This window comes from Staurois parvus, unplaced genomic scaffold (assembly GCF_062004578.1).
Source record: "Staurois parvus isolate SC_StPar_1 unplaced genomic scaffold, SC_StPar_1.0 ptg001805l, whole genome shotgun sequence".
Classification (NCBI taxonomy): Eukaryota; Metazoa; Chordata; class Amphibia; order Anura; family Ranidae; genus Staurois; species Staurois parvus.
The window spans coordinates 2,860,125-2,878,784 of NW_028319601.1; the positions used below are offsets into that span (position 1 = coordinate 2,860,125).

At 41.5% G+C, this 18,660-nt stretch overlaps 1 protein-coding gene across 1 annotated transcript; it reads left to right on the forward strand.

Moving 5' to 3' along the window:
- Positions 1-759: 759 nt before the first annotated feature.
- On the forward strand, positions 760-17,603 carry PPIB (peptidylprolyl isomerase B). Its single transcript, XM_089663961.1, has 5 exons — positions 760-950; positions 10,151-10,264; positions 13,203-13,296; positions 14,886-15,070; positions 17,174-17,603. Exons 1-5 carry the CDS (start codon positions 816-818, stop codon positions 17,294-17,296), a joined length of 651 nt encoding a protein of 216 aa, XP_089520087.1. The 5' UTR covers positions 760-815; the 3' UTR covers positions 17,297-17,603.
- Positions 17,604-18,660: the final 1,057 nt, after the last annotated feature.

Genomic DNA, 18,660 nt, shown 5'->3' on the forward strand with positions numbered 1-18,660 from the left:
ATACACCCGGAGGAGGGCCAGACATACACCCCGTGCACTTTTTTACGTGCTCACATCTTTTTTGCACAGAGTGCTAGTTTTGTGTGTTCACGGCACTGTGCGGGACTTCAGATAACAGCATAGCCCCTTGATTTTAGTGGGGTTGTCACGGGTGCCCGCCTCCCCCTACACCTATTGTTGATTTTCATGGTGCTGCTCTATGGAACATACAGACCTGGAACAATACATCGCTGAAACACAAACACTCCCTTGAATTTTGCCGGGTTCAATATAGCCACCTATGAGCCCCGCCTGTTTCCCCGCCCTCCTTTCTGCCAGCACTTCTATATCTCCTACTGGCTCTGGCCGGGTCCGCTACAGCAGCTCCCTTTCCCATAGGCTGACATGGCTGTCATGTCGGGATCCTATTGGCCATTCTCACAAACCAATGCCAAAGTCGTAACGTGGCACACGAGTCTAGGGGTCGCAGGGGGGTTTCCGGCAATGGTAAAGTCCGGTCTCTTCCACTTTTAGTGTACAGTGGTAGGTCGGCATGTGGGTACACAGCGGGCTAATGGCAGCCCACAGAACACAGATAGTCATTCTTCTCTTAGTAGCAAGCTATTGAAATGGAAGAGTTCATTAGTGTGAGGAGGGGAGCGGTCCTGTGAATGATAACAATTTCCGGTCTACTCATGTCTGACAGCCTATAGTGCCTCAGAGAATCCCCGCCCCTTTTCCCCCGTCCTCCTCAAATTGGTCTCGCCCTCTGTCACGGTGACGTCAGCTCTGCAGTCCCTTTTCTTCTCTTGGTGGTAGGCCGCTCGTGTCTTTTGATGCTGCGGGTGCTGGAGAGGAACATGAAGCTTCTGTTCGCCGCCGCCCTGATCGCGGGCTCCGTCATCTTCCTGCTCTTCCCTAGTGCGTCCCAGGCCGATGAGAAGAAGAAGGGACCCAAGGTTACCGTCAAGGTAATGTGGAGCTCCGAGTTCCAGAGTGTGGGCGGCTTCCCTCCATGACTGAGGGAGAACGAGTGTGTGGGACTCCCCTCCATGACTGACCCCGCAATGGTCCTCATAGGGGGAGAATAGACTGCAAGAGAACCACAGTTCAGGGAACAAGGAGCACAGCCACTATACAATGAATAGCCAATCACAGGCGAGAAAAGACAAAAAGTACCTCTGCTGGCTCATGATTGGATGATGGAGGTCAGCTGATCTTCACCTTTGAGGAAAATTCCATTACAAAGTGTTCTATTTACCTTGGGGCCCATTCACACCTCATGCAGTTTTCATGGCATTCCAACTGCATGTATAGTCCAAAGCCCAGGCTATCCTATGGGCAGAGTGCGCACCATTACAGTGCTAAAAAGTACACCATGCTGCATTTATCTGCACTGCCGTGCATCACAGGGCATAGAGGAGCCAAGGGAAGAAAGGAGGGGGCGACCTCACAGGACAAACGCAGATAGAAAAACGCACATCAACTGCATGCAAAGAGAAAATGTGCAGCTTCTTGTGTGAATGGGCCCTTAGGTGCAGATCAGGGTGTGAAACATTGCGTAGTATACCCGACGTGTAACGACTGGCAGGCGCAAAGCCCACCAAACGCTACACTTTCAAGTAAATCTGGGAGCACCACACATGTTTGCAGAGAAAATGAGGTTAAAACAGGCGGTGAGGAGGTGCCACATCACTTCATCTCCTATCAATAGCCTCTGAAGTGCGATCCGAATGCGGATCAGTTTTCAGAGGATATGGAGATTTAAGACACATGTCTAACTCTATCCTTAAAGGGGAAGTGAAGGCTTTGTATTGCAGAAGAGATGTGCAGCTAAATACACCTACATGCCTGCTGACAGTCTTCTATGGTATGTGACCTGAGCATGGTGTGTGGTCCCTGTGTGCCGGCTTGACTGGCTACTGCCATGCACAGAGGTGATATCATCCTGTGCTGGTCAATGCAGATGCCCAAAGACTGGCATGCAGAAGAAGCCATCAAGGGACACAGACCATGAGAGAGGTTAGTTTAGTGACTTTAGTCCTGCTTTAAATCTTCCCCCATGTGCCATGTATGGGCTTCTTCTGTCATCCTGACTGATCCTCCCATTGGGTTCCCATAGGGGGCAGAAGACTGCTCTGTATAAGATGAGTGATCCTCCCATAGGAGGCAGAAGACTGTATGCTGTATATAAGATGAGCGATCCTCCCATAGGGGGCAGAAGACTGCTCTGTATAAGATGAGTGATCCTCCCATAGGGGGCAGAAGACTGTATGCTGTGTATAAGATGAGCGATCCTCCCATAGGGGGCAGAAGACTGTATGCTGTATATAAGATGAGCGATCCTCCCATAGGGGGCAGAAGACTGTATGCTGTATATAAGATGAGTGATCCTGTCATGGGGTTACACTAGGACAGTGTTTCTCAACTCCAGTCCTCATGGACCCCCAACAGGTCATGTTTTCAGGATTTCCATTATTTTGCACAGGTGATTTGATCAGTTTCACTGCCTTAGTAATTACCACAGCTGTTTCATCTGAGGGAAATCCTGAAAACATGACCTGTTGGGGGTCCATGAGGACTGGAGTTGAGAAACACTGCACTAGGAGGACAAATAATTGTGTGCAGTGTATAGTCTGCTGCTATACTGACTCTCTCATTGGATTCCCATAGAGGGACAGATGTGCCATTTATGGAATTCTGCTTTTCCTCACTGACCATCTCATTTCTTATATAGGGAGGGCAGAAAACTATGTACAGTGTATTGGCTGCTGCCATCCCTGGTTTGTATCATTGGGTTTTCATGGGGTAGACAGATAACCGTGTACATAATATGGGTCTCTGCCATCCTGATTGTCCCGATTGTAGCAATCAGTCTAGCGTTCATTAACCTTTATTAATCTCACTGCAAACAATGGGCACAATTCCCAGAGCAAACAGATCAGAATAAAGATCCTTAGGCTAGAATATGATGTGTACAAATCTGCCGCTCCTGTGAAGAGCGATTCTTGTTCAGATCACTTTTCAGAGGCAAACTACAGAGATGGGGTGCCACCTTTGCACCTGGCAACCAGATTTCTACCAAAAACCGCACCGCAACCACATGCATTGCACATGGTTGTGGGAATTTGGTGGCAGCTCCCATTCCCTTGAATTGGCTACGCTCACTGGGCTTGGCACCCGCTGATTGTTGCATGTTGGATAGCTTTTTCTGCAGACACAAAGCATTTAGACTATAAACACCCCCCCTCCCCATATTCCTGTATTCTACTATTGAAACTATCGGGGTTGCTTAAAAAAAAAAAATCAGCTCAACCATGCGTTTTACCCCCACCACCACCGCATGATTAAACTTGCCTTTACAGTAAAATGTACTTTTTCTGTGTTGTCCAGTGAGGTTTGAATATGAGTCACGTGGCACAAATTGGAGATCATGTGTAAAACTTTGTGAGATGACTGTTGTAAATGTAGTTGTAGATATGGGGAGCCATTTATAACCAGAAAATAAAATGCATCGCTATTTCTCCAGCTAAACTACATGCACATTTGTTTCTGCAGACTAAGCAGCTGTTGAGGATAGGGGGAACTTGAATGATCTAAAGCCATTTTCTCTTTTGGTCGAATGGTATTTAAATAATATGGACAGCAGTAAAGACACGTTCATTCATGAGGAACAGTCATCAGGGAAATTGTACATTGTGGCCACTAGTTGGCACTGAGGATCATAAGAGATACATTGTAGTAAGAGATACAATGTAATACCTGTAGAATGCTGGAAGGAATTGGTAAATAAACAAGGATCCTGTAGTAGCAGTGGTTACATTTATTTGCTAATTCCTTTCAGCATTCTGGAGTGTGAGGAAACGGCTTTCAGGCTAGGTTCACACTGCTGCGATCTGATTTTGATCTGACTTTCAGTGAGATTATGTAGTGCAACTTGGATAAGGTTTGTATGTTCTATGGGGCCAAAATTGCATTGGAATAGTACCAAACGACAGGAACCTTTTCCAAAATGGCACTGTGCTATTGTTTGTTTTCAATGGTGCCTGTTCACATCAATTCAAATCAATGTGGTTTCCATTGTCATGCGATTCTGTGTGACTCAAATTGCATCTGAAATCCCACTCCTGTGAACACAGCTGCTGAATACCACTGCATGCTAACAAATGCTCCCTTGTACATGCAGGCGTTTAAATCCTTATTTGTATGCTGTGTTCAGGGACAGAAAAGAAAAATCCCCAAATGTGTTCCCAGAGAAGCAGAATACATAAAAGTGCATAATGCGCACACATGCATTCTAGTGGTTAGAACGGGGGTGCTCTGCCTTTTGAAAAGTGAAGGCCACTTAAGGGATTTGGTAACCAGTGGAAGGCCACAATAAAATGAAAAGATTCAGAAATTAAAAATTTTTTATTTTGAATATCATAATGAACATTTTCTTTCTGCAGCCGCTGAATGCTGGTGGGAGAGAGAGAAGAAACCAGCTTTCGGTGGTTGTGGGAGGAAAATGGAGAGGATTGGTTCTTGTATGTCACCCCATCACCCCTCCTGTCCAAGTGTAAAACAGAATGAGACAGGGCGGCCACACAGGCTCCATGGAGCATGGGACCCCTAAAGCTACCCTAATGGTTGTGGGTGTGTGGTAAAAACATGTCTCAACTTTGGAGTTTTACCACTTCCCAAACCAGAAATAGAAACAAGCCCTTGCTGTCCTGAACATCCTCTAAGGCTGCTTTCACATTGAGGCTCTGTGATTTACCCACAACAAGGGTGCAGCGCACTTGTGGCTTTCCTGTGAGTTAGCTGCGCTTTGCCATAGATTTGTACTATATGTTGCCGGTAGGTTGCAATTTCTGAAAATTTACCAAAATTCATGCATTCAGGAGTTTCGGTGTACTTTCAGAAAGCACACCAAACCCGCAGGATATTCTAGAAGTACGCTTCCTTGGTTCGAGGTCGAGGGCCACAGGTCAAGCTCCCCTGGGCTAGAGTAAATGAATATTCTAAACAGAAGAATGAGTTTATACACATATTATACATCAATGCCACACACCTGTAAACATGCTTAATGGAGTGCCAAAAAGTGTATTTTTTAACCTGACTTTTTCTGCCAGATCCCACCAGAAAGATCCAGTGTGCATAGGAGACCTTTATTACACCCGTGTGTATGGGGCCTTACTCACTACAGTTGGTTAGTTCACACAGAACGAATGTTCATGCCTTTTTGCCGGATGAGTAGCTATGCAAAGTGTTTTATATATATATATATATATACATCTGAGCTGCTGGTTTCTACATTAATCAGCTTGAAACGTTTGAGATCATTCAGAACTCTTTCACTGGTGCAGTTCACCTCCTTTGAGCTGCATTTCACCTGCTGCAAGGTTTTAGCATTTCCATAGACCAGGGGTAGGCAACCTGAGAGCCGCAGGACTACAAGTTCCATCATGCCTCTGCAAGTCATAGCTGTAACTGTCAGTTTTGAAATCTTTGTAATGCCTCATGGGAAATGTAGTTCAACTAGAGAGCCGCAGGTTGCCTGCCCCTGCCTTAGACCTATAATGGAAAAACAGTACCTGCTTGAACAGAACAAAAGCACAGGACACGGATCCTTACATTGCTTAGGACACCAATCATTGTGAAATAGAATGTTGCGAATTGCAGATAACAGCCATATCCACTCATGCTCCTCAGGATGTTGGCAATCATTTGCTCAACGATGGGCTCCTGGGGACTTGAACATTTGTCTTTTAAAAGGTTTTAGATATTCTTCTTTTTTGGCATACTGATATTAAATTCACAGATAGTTGCTAGTGACTTTCCTAGGCGGTACTCCGGAGATGGAAATGCTCTGTACAGTAATCAGGCTAGATCTCCAGAAAACTGCTTTCAGATCTTTTTCTTTCTGCTTTTGGGTAGCCATCTTCTCTGAGATATCTGCTAGGAAATCCAACAGCAGGGGTGGAGGAGCAATCCAGGTCTTGACAACTTTGCTTTGATTCTAGGAGCCTATTTTTTTGTTTAATTTTTTAGCATAGCATGGGTTGTCAGGGGCAAGGAAACTTTTGGACGACAAGCTTCACAATGCGATTTGCTGCGAGACGATGGCAAAACCACACCACGTTTTAGGTGCCATTGAAATTAATGGCACCTGACCATGCATTTTTTGCAGCAAGTCCTCTGCAGTCCCAAAATGCCCAGGTGTAAATGGAGCCACCGTGGTTCACACATATGCAAATCTAGATGCATTTTCAAACTCAGACGCATGACGGGCTTGATATTGTGTTCCTATTGAAATGGTTCGCACAGATGTGTTCCACCCGCATTGTGTGCCATTATGGAAAGGGTACTGTATGATTTTTGCATTGAAGTTGGTGGGAGGTGATTTTTGCTTTGAAGTCAGTGGGAAGCAGTGTGAACCTAAGCGCCAGGACACAAATTCTAGTCAACATGGTGCCTTGGATTTGTCGAGCCCTGGAGTAATCCTCTTATACATTTGATATCTGAAAAGTTGCTCTAAAAGTGCGTACTGCATAATAGTGCATTTGCATTGTCCACGTAAGGAGAACCAATAAAGATCAGTTATGGTTTTTGGTGCTGTCCAATATATCCCCTGCCAAATGGTAAACTTAGGCCATCTCGATGTACCATGAGTTGGTACCCCAATTGGGTTTCAAACCAGATAAAAAATGCTCCAAGCCCCATTTGCTTCCTGTAGCGTTGGGCTGATATTTCCAATAATGAGAGTTGGCCTAAGGTTCCACATATGAAGAATCCATAGGGGAGGCAGGTTTTTTCCTCCTTCCTCAGAATGTCCAGTCTGGTTTTTATCTAGTCAGATTTTAGCAATTGAAGTGTTTTGTAAGATTGTGATTGAGTTTCCTGATTACAAAATCATGGAGTGGCTTTAAATTGCACTTGTGCCCAGATCATTGGCATTGGGGTATTTACACCTTTCAACATGCAGTAAAAGGCTTTAAAACAAGCCATCTCCTACCTCCCTAGCTGCATTTACAGTGGAGTCATTCATCTTTTTAAAGTGCAGAGACTCTCAAGTCAGGTTTCAGTCAGTTTAAAGACTTACAAATGCCTTCTGTTGGTTTACATTAGAGTGTTGGAAGGCTGAGAAGTTTCTTCTGCCAGGAGCTGTGATTTCAGTGCCATGGTGAGCTTTGAAGAGGATTGTCTCCACAATGCCCATTAATACAGAAATGAATGAGGTCTTTGCTGTTTGTTCAGAATATGTAAACTCTCTAATGTGCATAGTTGGGCACAGGTTTACTTGAAGTGCATTTCCCAGGACATCCCCCTGCACAATGCCCCCATCACATTTTATACCTGCGATGCAGACGCCTTACCTGCTGGGCTCAGAGGCAGGCAGTGTTGATAGACTTCAGCACAGCCATATCCTGCAGCCAATGCTCTGAAACTTGTGCATTTTCCAGGCAGTTTTTATGACTGCTATTGCTCAAACACAAACCGACAGATGTCCTGGGCATGCATGTTACTGCCTGTAGAGGAGTGAAATAGAAGACTGAAACTATTCAACGCTGCTAGTTATGGTTTCCCTCCACAGAAAACGTATTTCATTGCAGGATCATCATAGCGGATACATAGGTGCTCACCTTTTATGTGAATATGCAGCTATAATGACTTATTAGATATGGTGGCGTTACCTCTTCTTGTCAACTCACACTGACAAGTCTGTGGTCAGTTTATCTTATTTGAACATCCTGTTATTGGGGTTGCAGAGTGAAGATGGCCAGCAGTGGAGGAATCCACAAATCTGTGTATTCTATATAATCTGTAAAATATGGTACAGCAAGAAGTCACATTAAATTATATTGTAAAGTAGAACTAAAGGCAAAGTTATTTTTTAATTTTTTTTATTTTGAATAAAGTAAGGGAGGGTTATAACCCCTGTCAGTTTTTTGCCATATGTCCCATTGGAGAGATTGACAACTCTTGTCAACTAAACTAGTCTTCATTAGAACATTTCATTCTACTCCTGTTCTGGTGACACCCCAAAATTTCTTTCACTCTCAGTGATGACAAAATAGAGAGAGAGGGTGAATCTTAAAGGGGATACAGACAGCAATAAAAAATAAAACCTGACTGGTATTCTAATCCCTCTCCACTCTATCAAAGGTACAAAATGGTTTTCCTTTAGTTATAGTTAACTACTTCCTAACCACGCTATAGCCGGAAGACTGCTACAGCATGGTTGTCCAGTTCTAGGAGAGCGTCCATAGATGTCCTCTCAGAACGCTCCCCCAGCATTGTCGGTGATCGTCTTGTCCTACGGACACAGGTGATCACGTGATGAGGTAAAAGGCCAATCACAGCGGCCTTTAACACGTGATCAGCTGTGTCCTATGACATAGCAGATCACAATGTAAATACAGTTGCTGGTTATCGACTGCACTTTCCTCACTGTCACAGCGTGAGGAAAGTACTGCTGATAACCGGCCAATCTGATGGGAGATCTGCACTAATCAGTGGCCCAATTATCACTGCTGCCCAGCAATGCCACTCAGCTGTGTCACCTATCAGTGCCTGTCAGTGCCCATCATTGCTGCATATCGGTGCCTCCTCATCAATGCACATCAGTGAAGGAGAAAAATTACCTGTTTGCAAAATTTTATAATAGAAACAAACAAAAATTTTTTTTTTTTGCTCTTTATTGTTTACAGTGCAGAAAATAAAAACTGCAGTGGTGATTAAATACCACCAAAAGAAAGCTCTATTTGTGTGGAAAAAAATACAAATTTCATATGGGTACATTGTTGCATGACCACGCAATTGTCACTCAAAGTGCAACAGCACTGAAAGCTGAAAAGTGCCCGGTAGGCAAGTGGTTAAAGGTAATTACTGTAATCGGTTCAATGTGTACTTACTGGTAACCATAGCCTTGTATGGGTTGGTTAGATTTACATATATTCTAAATTCTTTCCTGTGATCTGGGGAAAGTGTATTTAGTGCAAAGGGATAATCTCAGAAATGTGTTTTATTCATTGTCGGCCATGTTTGATGTGGCCAGCTCTGCTGCCCATGGGGCACTGCACTCCTCTTGGTAATGTTCCCCCAGCCCTTAGTAGTCATGGAATGGAGATGTCTAAAAAACGTCTATAACAATGAGCATTGCTGGTTGCCTGTGATAGATGAAGAAAAGGGAAGAGTTTGAACACATCATTTGTCCAGTTTTGCTGCAGACCAGAAATATCACTGAAGGAATTTTGTGTGACTATTATAACACTGTCTTTCTTCAGAACGGTCTTTTATCAGCTTGACTGCGACGACATTTAATTTTTGTTGAAAATAAGCATTACTCATTAGTCTATTATTTTAAATCTGATAAATACTATATAGAGGGTAAGGGGTGTACCAGAATGTTATCAAATGCCATCTTATTTTCCTGGATTACACTAATCCTAAAAATATGATGCCCTGTTACCAGCCTTGCCTTGACATTTAAAATTTGCCTGTAATTCAGGATTATGTGGGCTGGCCATGTGCCCTATGTTATTGATTGCCCAAAAGTCAATCCAGTTCAACCATATTAAAAAAAAAAAAAAAAAAAAAGTTATAATCCTATACCTACAGTTGATCCAGAGGAAGGCAAAAAAATCAGCAAAGCATGATCCAATTTGCTCCTGCAGTGGAAAAAAACTTCCTTCCTGATCCCCTGAGAGGCAATTGGATATTCCCTGGATCAACTTTACCTATAAATGTTAGTATCCAGTTACATTCTGTGTATCTAAGAATATGCAGTACTTGTAAAACCGTAAAGTGTTATCTTAGCATTTATTGTCAAGAAGCAAAGGTCAAATATTTACCGCCTATTGGTTTTAGTATTTAACTACCTGTTTGGCAAAATGTTAATCTTCAATAATTTGGTGTTGTACTAAATGATAGATTTGCTTAAGTGTCAGGGGACAACTAAATTCTATGTTACTATTAACAAGACTCAGCGCTAATCCGTTCCTGTAAATTGAACACGAATTAAAGATTAGACCTTTTTTTTATCTTAACATTAGTTTAACATTTGTGAAATCCTAAACAATAGATACTGCACAATGAACAAAACATTCAAAATCTCATAAGGCATCTATGACGTTCATTATGTTTCACTTTAACATCACGTGTTGTTTTCTCGCACTTTCCCTGACAGGTGTACTTTGATGTTAAGATTGGAGATGATGAAATCGGAAGAGTAGTCATTGGCCTCTTTGGTAAAACTGTGCCCAAGACTGTTGATAACTTTGTTGCATTGGCAACTGGAGAGGTAAGCTAATGACATTTGAGGGTCCTGTTGACTTATTGATTCTTGTCAACCATGCAGCAATCTTCTTATTGTTCAGGTAGTGCCTAATGGATATGTGAGGGATGATTAGCTGCTATGGGTTTCTACTTTTCAATGGACTCTGTTACCAAAAAAGTGACTGGAAGCCAGAGTGTAACTGTACAGCTGCAGTTCTTGTTTTAGATCTGTAATCAAAGATGGCAGCTTGTCTTTACACACTATGATGCTTAATTTGAGTGGTAAATGCAGACAAGTGCACTTTCTAGATATCCAATTATCCTGAGCCTTAAATGTAGTATAGTAGAACAAAAGAAATGAGAAAATATGTACTTCTGGTGAGATTTAAGTCAGTGATGGTTTAGTAACTAGGCTTGTTAAGTGTGTATACTTATGATCAAATTGTTCATGCGTAAATTATCACATGCATGTCATAAAGCATTCAAACCCTTTCTCACAGATGACTCCTCTAATGCTTTATGCCTTTAGCCATGTTAATATCTGCGCATTGACAACAAACTATTACTTTTTGACATACATTTATTTTCCTTTCCTTGGACACTTTCTAGGATGGCTTAAAAACACACTTATTTCATTACATGCTGATTTGCAGAGTACATTGCATTGTTCATATCATACTTCACACACCAGTCTTGGGTCGGCATGTTTGCATTGGTCCATGAAGGCCCTTCTTGCCTCCAATTCTTGTACTGAAAGGTGAGTGCAAACCACTGAGCCAGTGTGCTGTCCATTTCATGGCTGTACTTATACTCCCTGTTCATTTGCAAATGTGAACAATTGGGTTTGCACTTAGAGACACTAATGCCAGCAGTTGTACTAGTGAAGGTTTTTAGGATTATAAACTCAGCTGAATAACAAAGAATCTTGTGTGCTGCTATGGATCAAAATACAAGTGCATTTGAAACATTTTTATAGAAATGTAACGTTCCCAAATAATTATGTAGCCGCTATAGCACAAACACCCTCTTATGTTGGGCAAAATCAATAAAATAAAAATATTAAAGTGCAGTGCTACAAATCAAGAGTCTTCAATATGCTAATTAATAAAGAATATAAGTGATAATTTAAAAGTCCAAACAAAGATGCTTCTATATAGAATTTCCTTTCTCCTGTGATCACCAAGTGCCCCAACCAAAGAAATGTGCACAATTCCTCCACCAGATGTCTGCTCACCTCCAGCAGTGCAACCTCACATATGATATGTTTGGTCTAACTGCACTTTTGATGCCACAATGGACACTGAAGATCAACTTGATGATTGATGGGTGTTAATATCTCGCTCCAAATGCACCCCTCATCAGCAGTATTCCTCATAAATAAAAAAACTTCATGTGTGTAACACTTAAAAGCTTTATTTATCACTAGAACATATCCAAATGCACACTCACATGTGCCAGACCACAAAGTATAAAATGCATCCAATCAACCTCTGAAATCTTAAAGCTGAGCTCCACCCAAAAGGGGAAGTTCTGCTTTAAGGACTGCTCCCCATTAAGGAGTGGCACCTGTGGGGGGGGGAGTGGGTACCCGAATTTGACAGGTACCTAGGCGATCGGAAGTGGAAGGTATCCTCCCTCCCTCCCTGTAGTCTTTTAGGACACGTGACAGGTCCCAGAAGACTACAGGACCATTCATGAAGCGCAGCGCTACTCGTGCTTGCTCAGTGGGTACCCAACTGTGAAGCCACAAGCTGTCACAGCCGGGTGCCCACACTGAAGATGCTGGCACCTGGAATACAGGACGGCCAGTGAAACCGGCTGCGGGGGACAGGTAGGTGGCTTTTTTAAAAGTCCGCAGCTACAGTTTTTGTAGCTGCTGACTTTTATTTTTTGACAGGGTGAGTGGAACTCAGCTTTAAGAATCTGTGCCGGAGTCAGCTAAAATATACTACAGCGGTGTATCCTCCAAACATGACAACATACCATAAGGAAATCATGTGACACAACTGTAAAAGGACCCTTAGTATACTACCAGAGTGTCTTCCCATCTAAGTTTGCTTGGAAGGATGTGTGACGCCACTGTGAAACGCCGACTCCTAGTTGCATTGTGACATCATCCAAAAGCTCCTCCCTGAAGAATTTCATCACCGATCAGATTCCCTTGAAAAGTCACGTGACCTATGACTAAACGTGTCAGGGTGGAGCTTTTGGATGACGTCATGATGCAATTTGGAGTTGGTATTTATCGCAGTGGTGGCACACATCCTTCCAAGCGAACTTAGATGGGAAGACACTCTGGTAGTATATGAAGGGCCCTTTTACAGTTGTGACACACAATTTCCTTATGATATGTTGTCATGTTTGGAGGGTACACCGCTGTAGTATATTTTAGCTGACTCAGACGGCAGAGATTCTTAAGATTTTGGAGGTTCGTTGGAGGCATTTTATACTTGGTGTGGTCTGGCACCTGTCACATGTGAGTGTGCATTTGGATATGTTCTACTGATAAATAAAGCTTTTAAGTGTTACAAACTATGTGAAGTTTTTTATTTATGAGGAATACTGCTGATGAGGGGTGTGTTTTGGTGTGAGATATTAACATCCATCATGTTGATCTTCAGTGTCCATTGTGGGACCAAAAGTGCAGTTAGACCAAACCTATCATATGTGAGGTTGCACTGCTGGAGGTGAGCAGACATCTGGTGGAGGAATTGTGCACATTTCTTTGGAGCACTCGGTGATCACAGGAGGAAGGAAATTCTATATAGAAGCATCTTTGTTTGGACTTTTTATATTCTCATCGCTTATATTTATTCTTTATTAATTAGCATATTGAAGTCTCATGAATTGTAGCGCTGCACATTTTTATTTTAATGATTAAACTCGGCTCAATGTCCTTTTTTAAATGTATACCTGTTTTTCCCAGGATGTTGATAGTAAATCTGGTACATTTTGCTTTTCAGAAAGGATTTGGTTACAAGGGCAGCAAATTCCACCGTGTGATCAAAGACTTCATGATTCAGGGCGGAGATTTCACTAGAGGAGATGGTACAGGAGGTCAGTTGTGTCTGATATTTGATTTTCACTCTTTCCTTCTTGATTGAGGAAACAGTTCAGGCTAATTAACCGCTTCCATGCTTCCCTATAGCAGAAATACTGCATGGGTGCGCAAAATTGTGTGTATATACAGTTCCGGGTAGGGGGCACGCGCCCTAACCGCACCGCCATTTGCGGTCTTGGCTGTCAATCACCGGGTCCCAGGCAGTGATTCCCCACCGGCAGCAGGCGATCTCCAAGTATTACTGACGGGGGAGAGACCTGTATGTAAACAGTACAGATCTTTTCTCGGTCAGCTCCTGCACACTGCTTTCTATAGCAGAACCATACAAAGCCGTGTGCTTAAAGTGAAACACACACACACAGCCCCCATAGCAAAACAGCACACAGTTAACCCTTTGATCGCTACACATATTAACCCCTTCCTGCCCAGTGCAATTAGTACAGTGTCAGTGCTTTTTATTAGCACCGATCACTGTATTGGTGTCACTGGGGATGTCAGTGACACTAATTCAGTCCCGCCAGAAGTTGCTGATCGCCACTATTACTAGTAGAAAAAAGAAACAATTCCAGTATATATACCGCCATTTGTAAACGATATAACTTTCACATAAACCAAATAATTTTACGCGTATTGGGATATTTTTTTTTTTAAGCAAAGACGTGTAATGGAATACATTTTGGCGTAAATTTGAGTTTGACCTGAAATTTGATTTGTTTTTAAAAAATTTTACTGGATATGTTTCATAGCAAAAAGTCAAAAATTGTTTTTTTTGTTTTTTTTCAAAATGGTCAGTCTTTTTGTTTATAGCGCAAAAAATAAACGCACAGGCGATCAAATACCACCTAAAGAAAGCTCTATTTGTGGGGGGAAAAAAGGGCAGAAATTTTAAATTTGCAGCGTTGCATGACTGCGAAAGTGTCAGTTAAAGTAACGCAGCGCCATATTGCAAAAAATGTTGGTACTACTAGTGAGACATGGTTAAGGGCTACATTATTATTATTATTATACAGTATTTATAAAGCGCCAATAGTTCGCTCAGCGCTGTACATTACAAAGGGTGACAGAACAATACCAATACAATGCAAAACATGAGGGGATCGAGGGCCCTGCTCTTTCAAGCTTACAATCTACATGAGCAGAAAAATGTGTTTTACTATTATGTACCTAACTGGAACACAAGTGCCCGGCAGTCTGCCTTTGCTGCATTGTTTTACTGTCAAAGCGAACTCGGAGCTTTCTATCTGTATACTCATTTCATGTCAACGTACTGAAGCCTAATTGTCGGATCATCACAATGAGACCCCATATTCTCTCCCAAAATTCTTTTAAGCCCATTCGATAGTCACACAATTTGTAGTAGACTGAAATATGCTGCTGCCAGTAAGACAGTCAACATATTTTTATTTCTGTACCAAATTGTAATTTTCTGTGTAAACATGGCTATGGTGGACTTGTGGGACCCAAGTAACACATTACTACTTGTAATCCATTCTGGTTCACTGTCTGCCATCTCCAGCAATGCTTGTAGTATCTTCATTCCCCATAAATACATGGAAAAATAATGCTAAGCATGTCTCTTATCTAGGTAAAAGCATCTATGGGGACAGGTTCCCCGATGAAAACTTCAAGCTCAGGCACTATGCTGCTTACTGGGTGAGCATGGCAAATGCTGGCAAGGACACAAATGGATCGCAGTTTTTCATCACCACAGTTAAGACGTCTTGGCTGGATGGAAAGCATGTGGTGTTTGGTAAAGTGCTAGAAGGAGAGGTAAGAATTTCCAGACCTATTTTTTTTACGTTGATTTGAAACGTATCATTGTAGAACAACTCGTTTAGACGTAATTTTATTTTAACTGCAGATTTATCCTGAAGACTGACCTGTCACAGTCAGACATCTGAACAGTAGTTTTACTCTTGTTTTTAAATTCTGTAAATGTTGCCAACGCTTCTGCTTTTTTCACACTCTGCACCTCTCGGCAGGAGCGGAAAATGGCTGCAGAAATATTCTCTTTTTTTATGAAGTGAATTTGCAGAATCTTCCTTCTTAAATGAATTTGCAGAATCTTCCTTCTTAAATAACGTGTGTGTATAATTTGGGGTTTTTAACACTGCTGCTGTCTGAAGACATGTGTCATGCTCTAGGCTGCAGGGCCAGTTTTTCATTTCACCCATGTGGTTATGTTTTAAATTATTTGTATGCATCATAAGTGGTAGTTCATCCAGTTATACAGCGGTTTTGTAGGAAGGAGTATCTTTACAGATAAACCTATACCAAAATATCTGCACTCACCCTAAATTAATCAGATTGATATAGTAAGCACTAATTGTTTGCTTCATTTCTCACAGCCTTTCAAAAGTAATTGTTAGCAAAATCCCTAAAGTCCATTAGCTACTAAGTATTGTTTCTGTGTTTATATTTAATACTCCATTTTGTTTGAATTTATTTATATGATTGGCGGATTACACTGGTCAACACAATTTTTCTGGCATACGGTATTCCAACGGTTTTAAGGTAATTTTGGGGTGCTGATTCCAAATCTGGCATCAGTTTGTCTTATCACATCAGGTTTTTGAGATATTGAATATTTCATTTTCAATAAAAACAGCAAATTTATGCTCATATACGAATAGCTATACAGGCATACATACAAGAATAAGATACAATAATATTGAAACAAACATTTAATGACCCGTAGCACAAAGTTGTGAGTGACTGCATATCCATGTGAGTGAATGCATATTACCATGTAAGAATTGAATTGTGAAGATAAGAAAAATATGTGCAAAAAGGTCATTCCCAATAGTGATGTTAGGTCTGCATAAATGACCTCTTTTTTGATGATCTCCGATGTACAGCTTGTGGAATGTCTCCTCAAGGACCAGCAGTAATCTGCCATCATATTTTGAGTCCCATCGGCCTTGGTAACTTTCTTCCATAACTTTAATGTCTTCATGAAAGCGTTCACCTTGCTCTTCGCTCATGTGACCCATGTTCTCTGGAAACTGGGCCAAGTGACTATGTAAGTAGTGAACCTTGATGTTCATTCTACATCCAAGTGCTGGGAAACTCAAGAGCAGCTCCTCCACAATCTCTCGATAGTTGTCCACTTTCCTGTTCCCAAGGAAATTCCGCACCACATCAGAGAATGCATTCCAAGCTCTAGCCTCTGCAGCAGTCATTGCTTTAACAAAGTGTGGATCCCTGATCAGTGTTCCTATTTGAGGGCCATCAAATATTCCTGCTTTTTTATTCTCGGCACTGAGACTTGAAAAGGTTGAACATATATAGCTGAAGCAGTCTCCAGAGTGATCAAGAGCTTTTACGAATTGCTTCATTAACCCAAGTTTTATGTGCAGTGGGGGAAATACAATTTTATTCCTATCAAACCATGGCTCATTCTTGATGTTCTTGTCACCAGGCATCAAACTGATTCTTGGTGGCCAGTTCTTTTTAACCCAGTGTTCTAATGTAGCCATACTGTCCCAGTAGGTCAGGAAACAAGGGTATTCGGTGCGACCTCCTTGCAGAAGGAAAATAATTAAATAAATGTGGATATCTACATAAAATATTATAAACACACTATCCTAAAAATATAACACCATATTTTAACACTAAAGCAGTCACTGACTCGCAGTAACTTGCAAACAAAAGTGACAGTTAATTTCGGCTAAAATCAATGAAAATGGGGTATGGTGATAGCATAAAAATGAGATAGAGCAAATCTGAGATCAGATTTGGAATCGGCACCCTGAAATTAGTCTAAAACAGCTGCAAAAGTCCAGGCCAGAAATTTTTTATTTTTTTTTGTTTACCAGTGTTATTTTCCTATGTGTTTAATTATTAGTTTTTTGGTTTTTTTTCTCTATATAGGAGGTGGTCAGAAAAATTGAATCCACAAAGACAGATTCCCGAGACAAGCCTCTCAAAGATGTAATCATTGCAGATTGTGGAATAATTGAGGTAGAAAAGCCATTTGGAATTGCCAAAGAGTAATAGGGGAGCCCACCAGGTCAGAAAACTCTCTTCCATCACTGGATCTGCCTGAGCTTGAAGATTTCTTTAATCAGTTGCCTTTGTTCAGTGACTGGCATTGAGCTGTTTACCACCCAACCAGTACTGTGTATGCAGCACTGGACTAATCGGACCGCGACCAAGACAAGTGACTGTCTAACATCACTTATTGGAACACAGTAAATTGACTTGTACATTCCACGCACTAAATATTCAACGTTTTTAAATTTGGAATGAGAAAAGACCGTGATTATGTAAAATTCATTGGAATAAAACGGTTTCTATAAAATGTATGGTGTTTTGGATTTTTTCTTTAGGTCTATGTTTGAAAAACTGAATTACTTCCAGAAAAATGTCCTGACTAGAAAGGGGGACTGGGGCTACACGAAGGAGACCAGAAATAGAAGCACATCACAGGACTGTGGCTGAGACAGTTGAGTGCATAGCTAGCTGTGTGGGTGGGAGAATTTAACCACCTCACGTCCGGCTGTTGTATATAAACGGCCAGATAGTGGCCGTTTATAAACTGCCACCCCGCCCCTTGCTTATGTGCGCTCCCTGGGAGCACCCATTGCCCACTGTGTCCTCCGGACACAGTGGAACACCGATTGTCGCACGGGACCTCTGTGTGAGGTCCCGATCATGTGATCACTGATTGGCCAATCAGTGATCACATGCAGAGTAATAAGCAAGATGTAACTTCCTGACATCATTGCTTACTACCTGTAAAATCTGTGAATGATCACAGAGATCACATGGCACAAGGCTATTCACAACAGCCTTGTACCATGTGACAAGCTGTGACCAGTTACAGCTCACACAGTAGTTCTCAATGGCTGCAAGAATGCAGCCAGAGAGGAGAAATGATTGCTTTTACAGCCTTTTATGGGTGTAAAAGCAATCCGTGTAAAAAAAAAAAAAAAAAAAAAAAAAAACTTTATCACCCCCCACAAGTAGTACAGTGTCACCATGGTGACACTGTGCTGCTAGGGTGACAGTATGTATAAAAAAATAATTAAAAAAAAGTTTACATATTATAATTTTTGGTTATAAATTTGATATATAGATATATCTCTAAACTATTATTTTTTATTTTTTTTATGAAAGATAGAATAAATTTTGGCCAAGATTTATGATGAAATATTATTTTTGTAAAATTTTATAACCCTTTTTTTCAAAATTTCCGGACTTTTTCATTTACATAGCAAAAAAAATAAAAATCCCAGTGATGAATAAATCTTCATCTGTCTCAAAAAATGCTAAACAATTTATATGGGTACAGTGTTGCATGACCGCGCAATTGTCATTCAAAGTGTGATAGCACTGAAAGCTGAAAATTGGCCTGG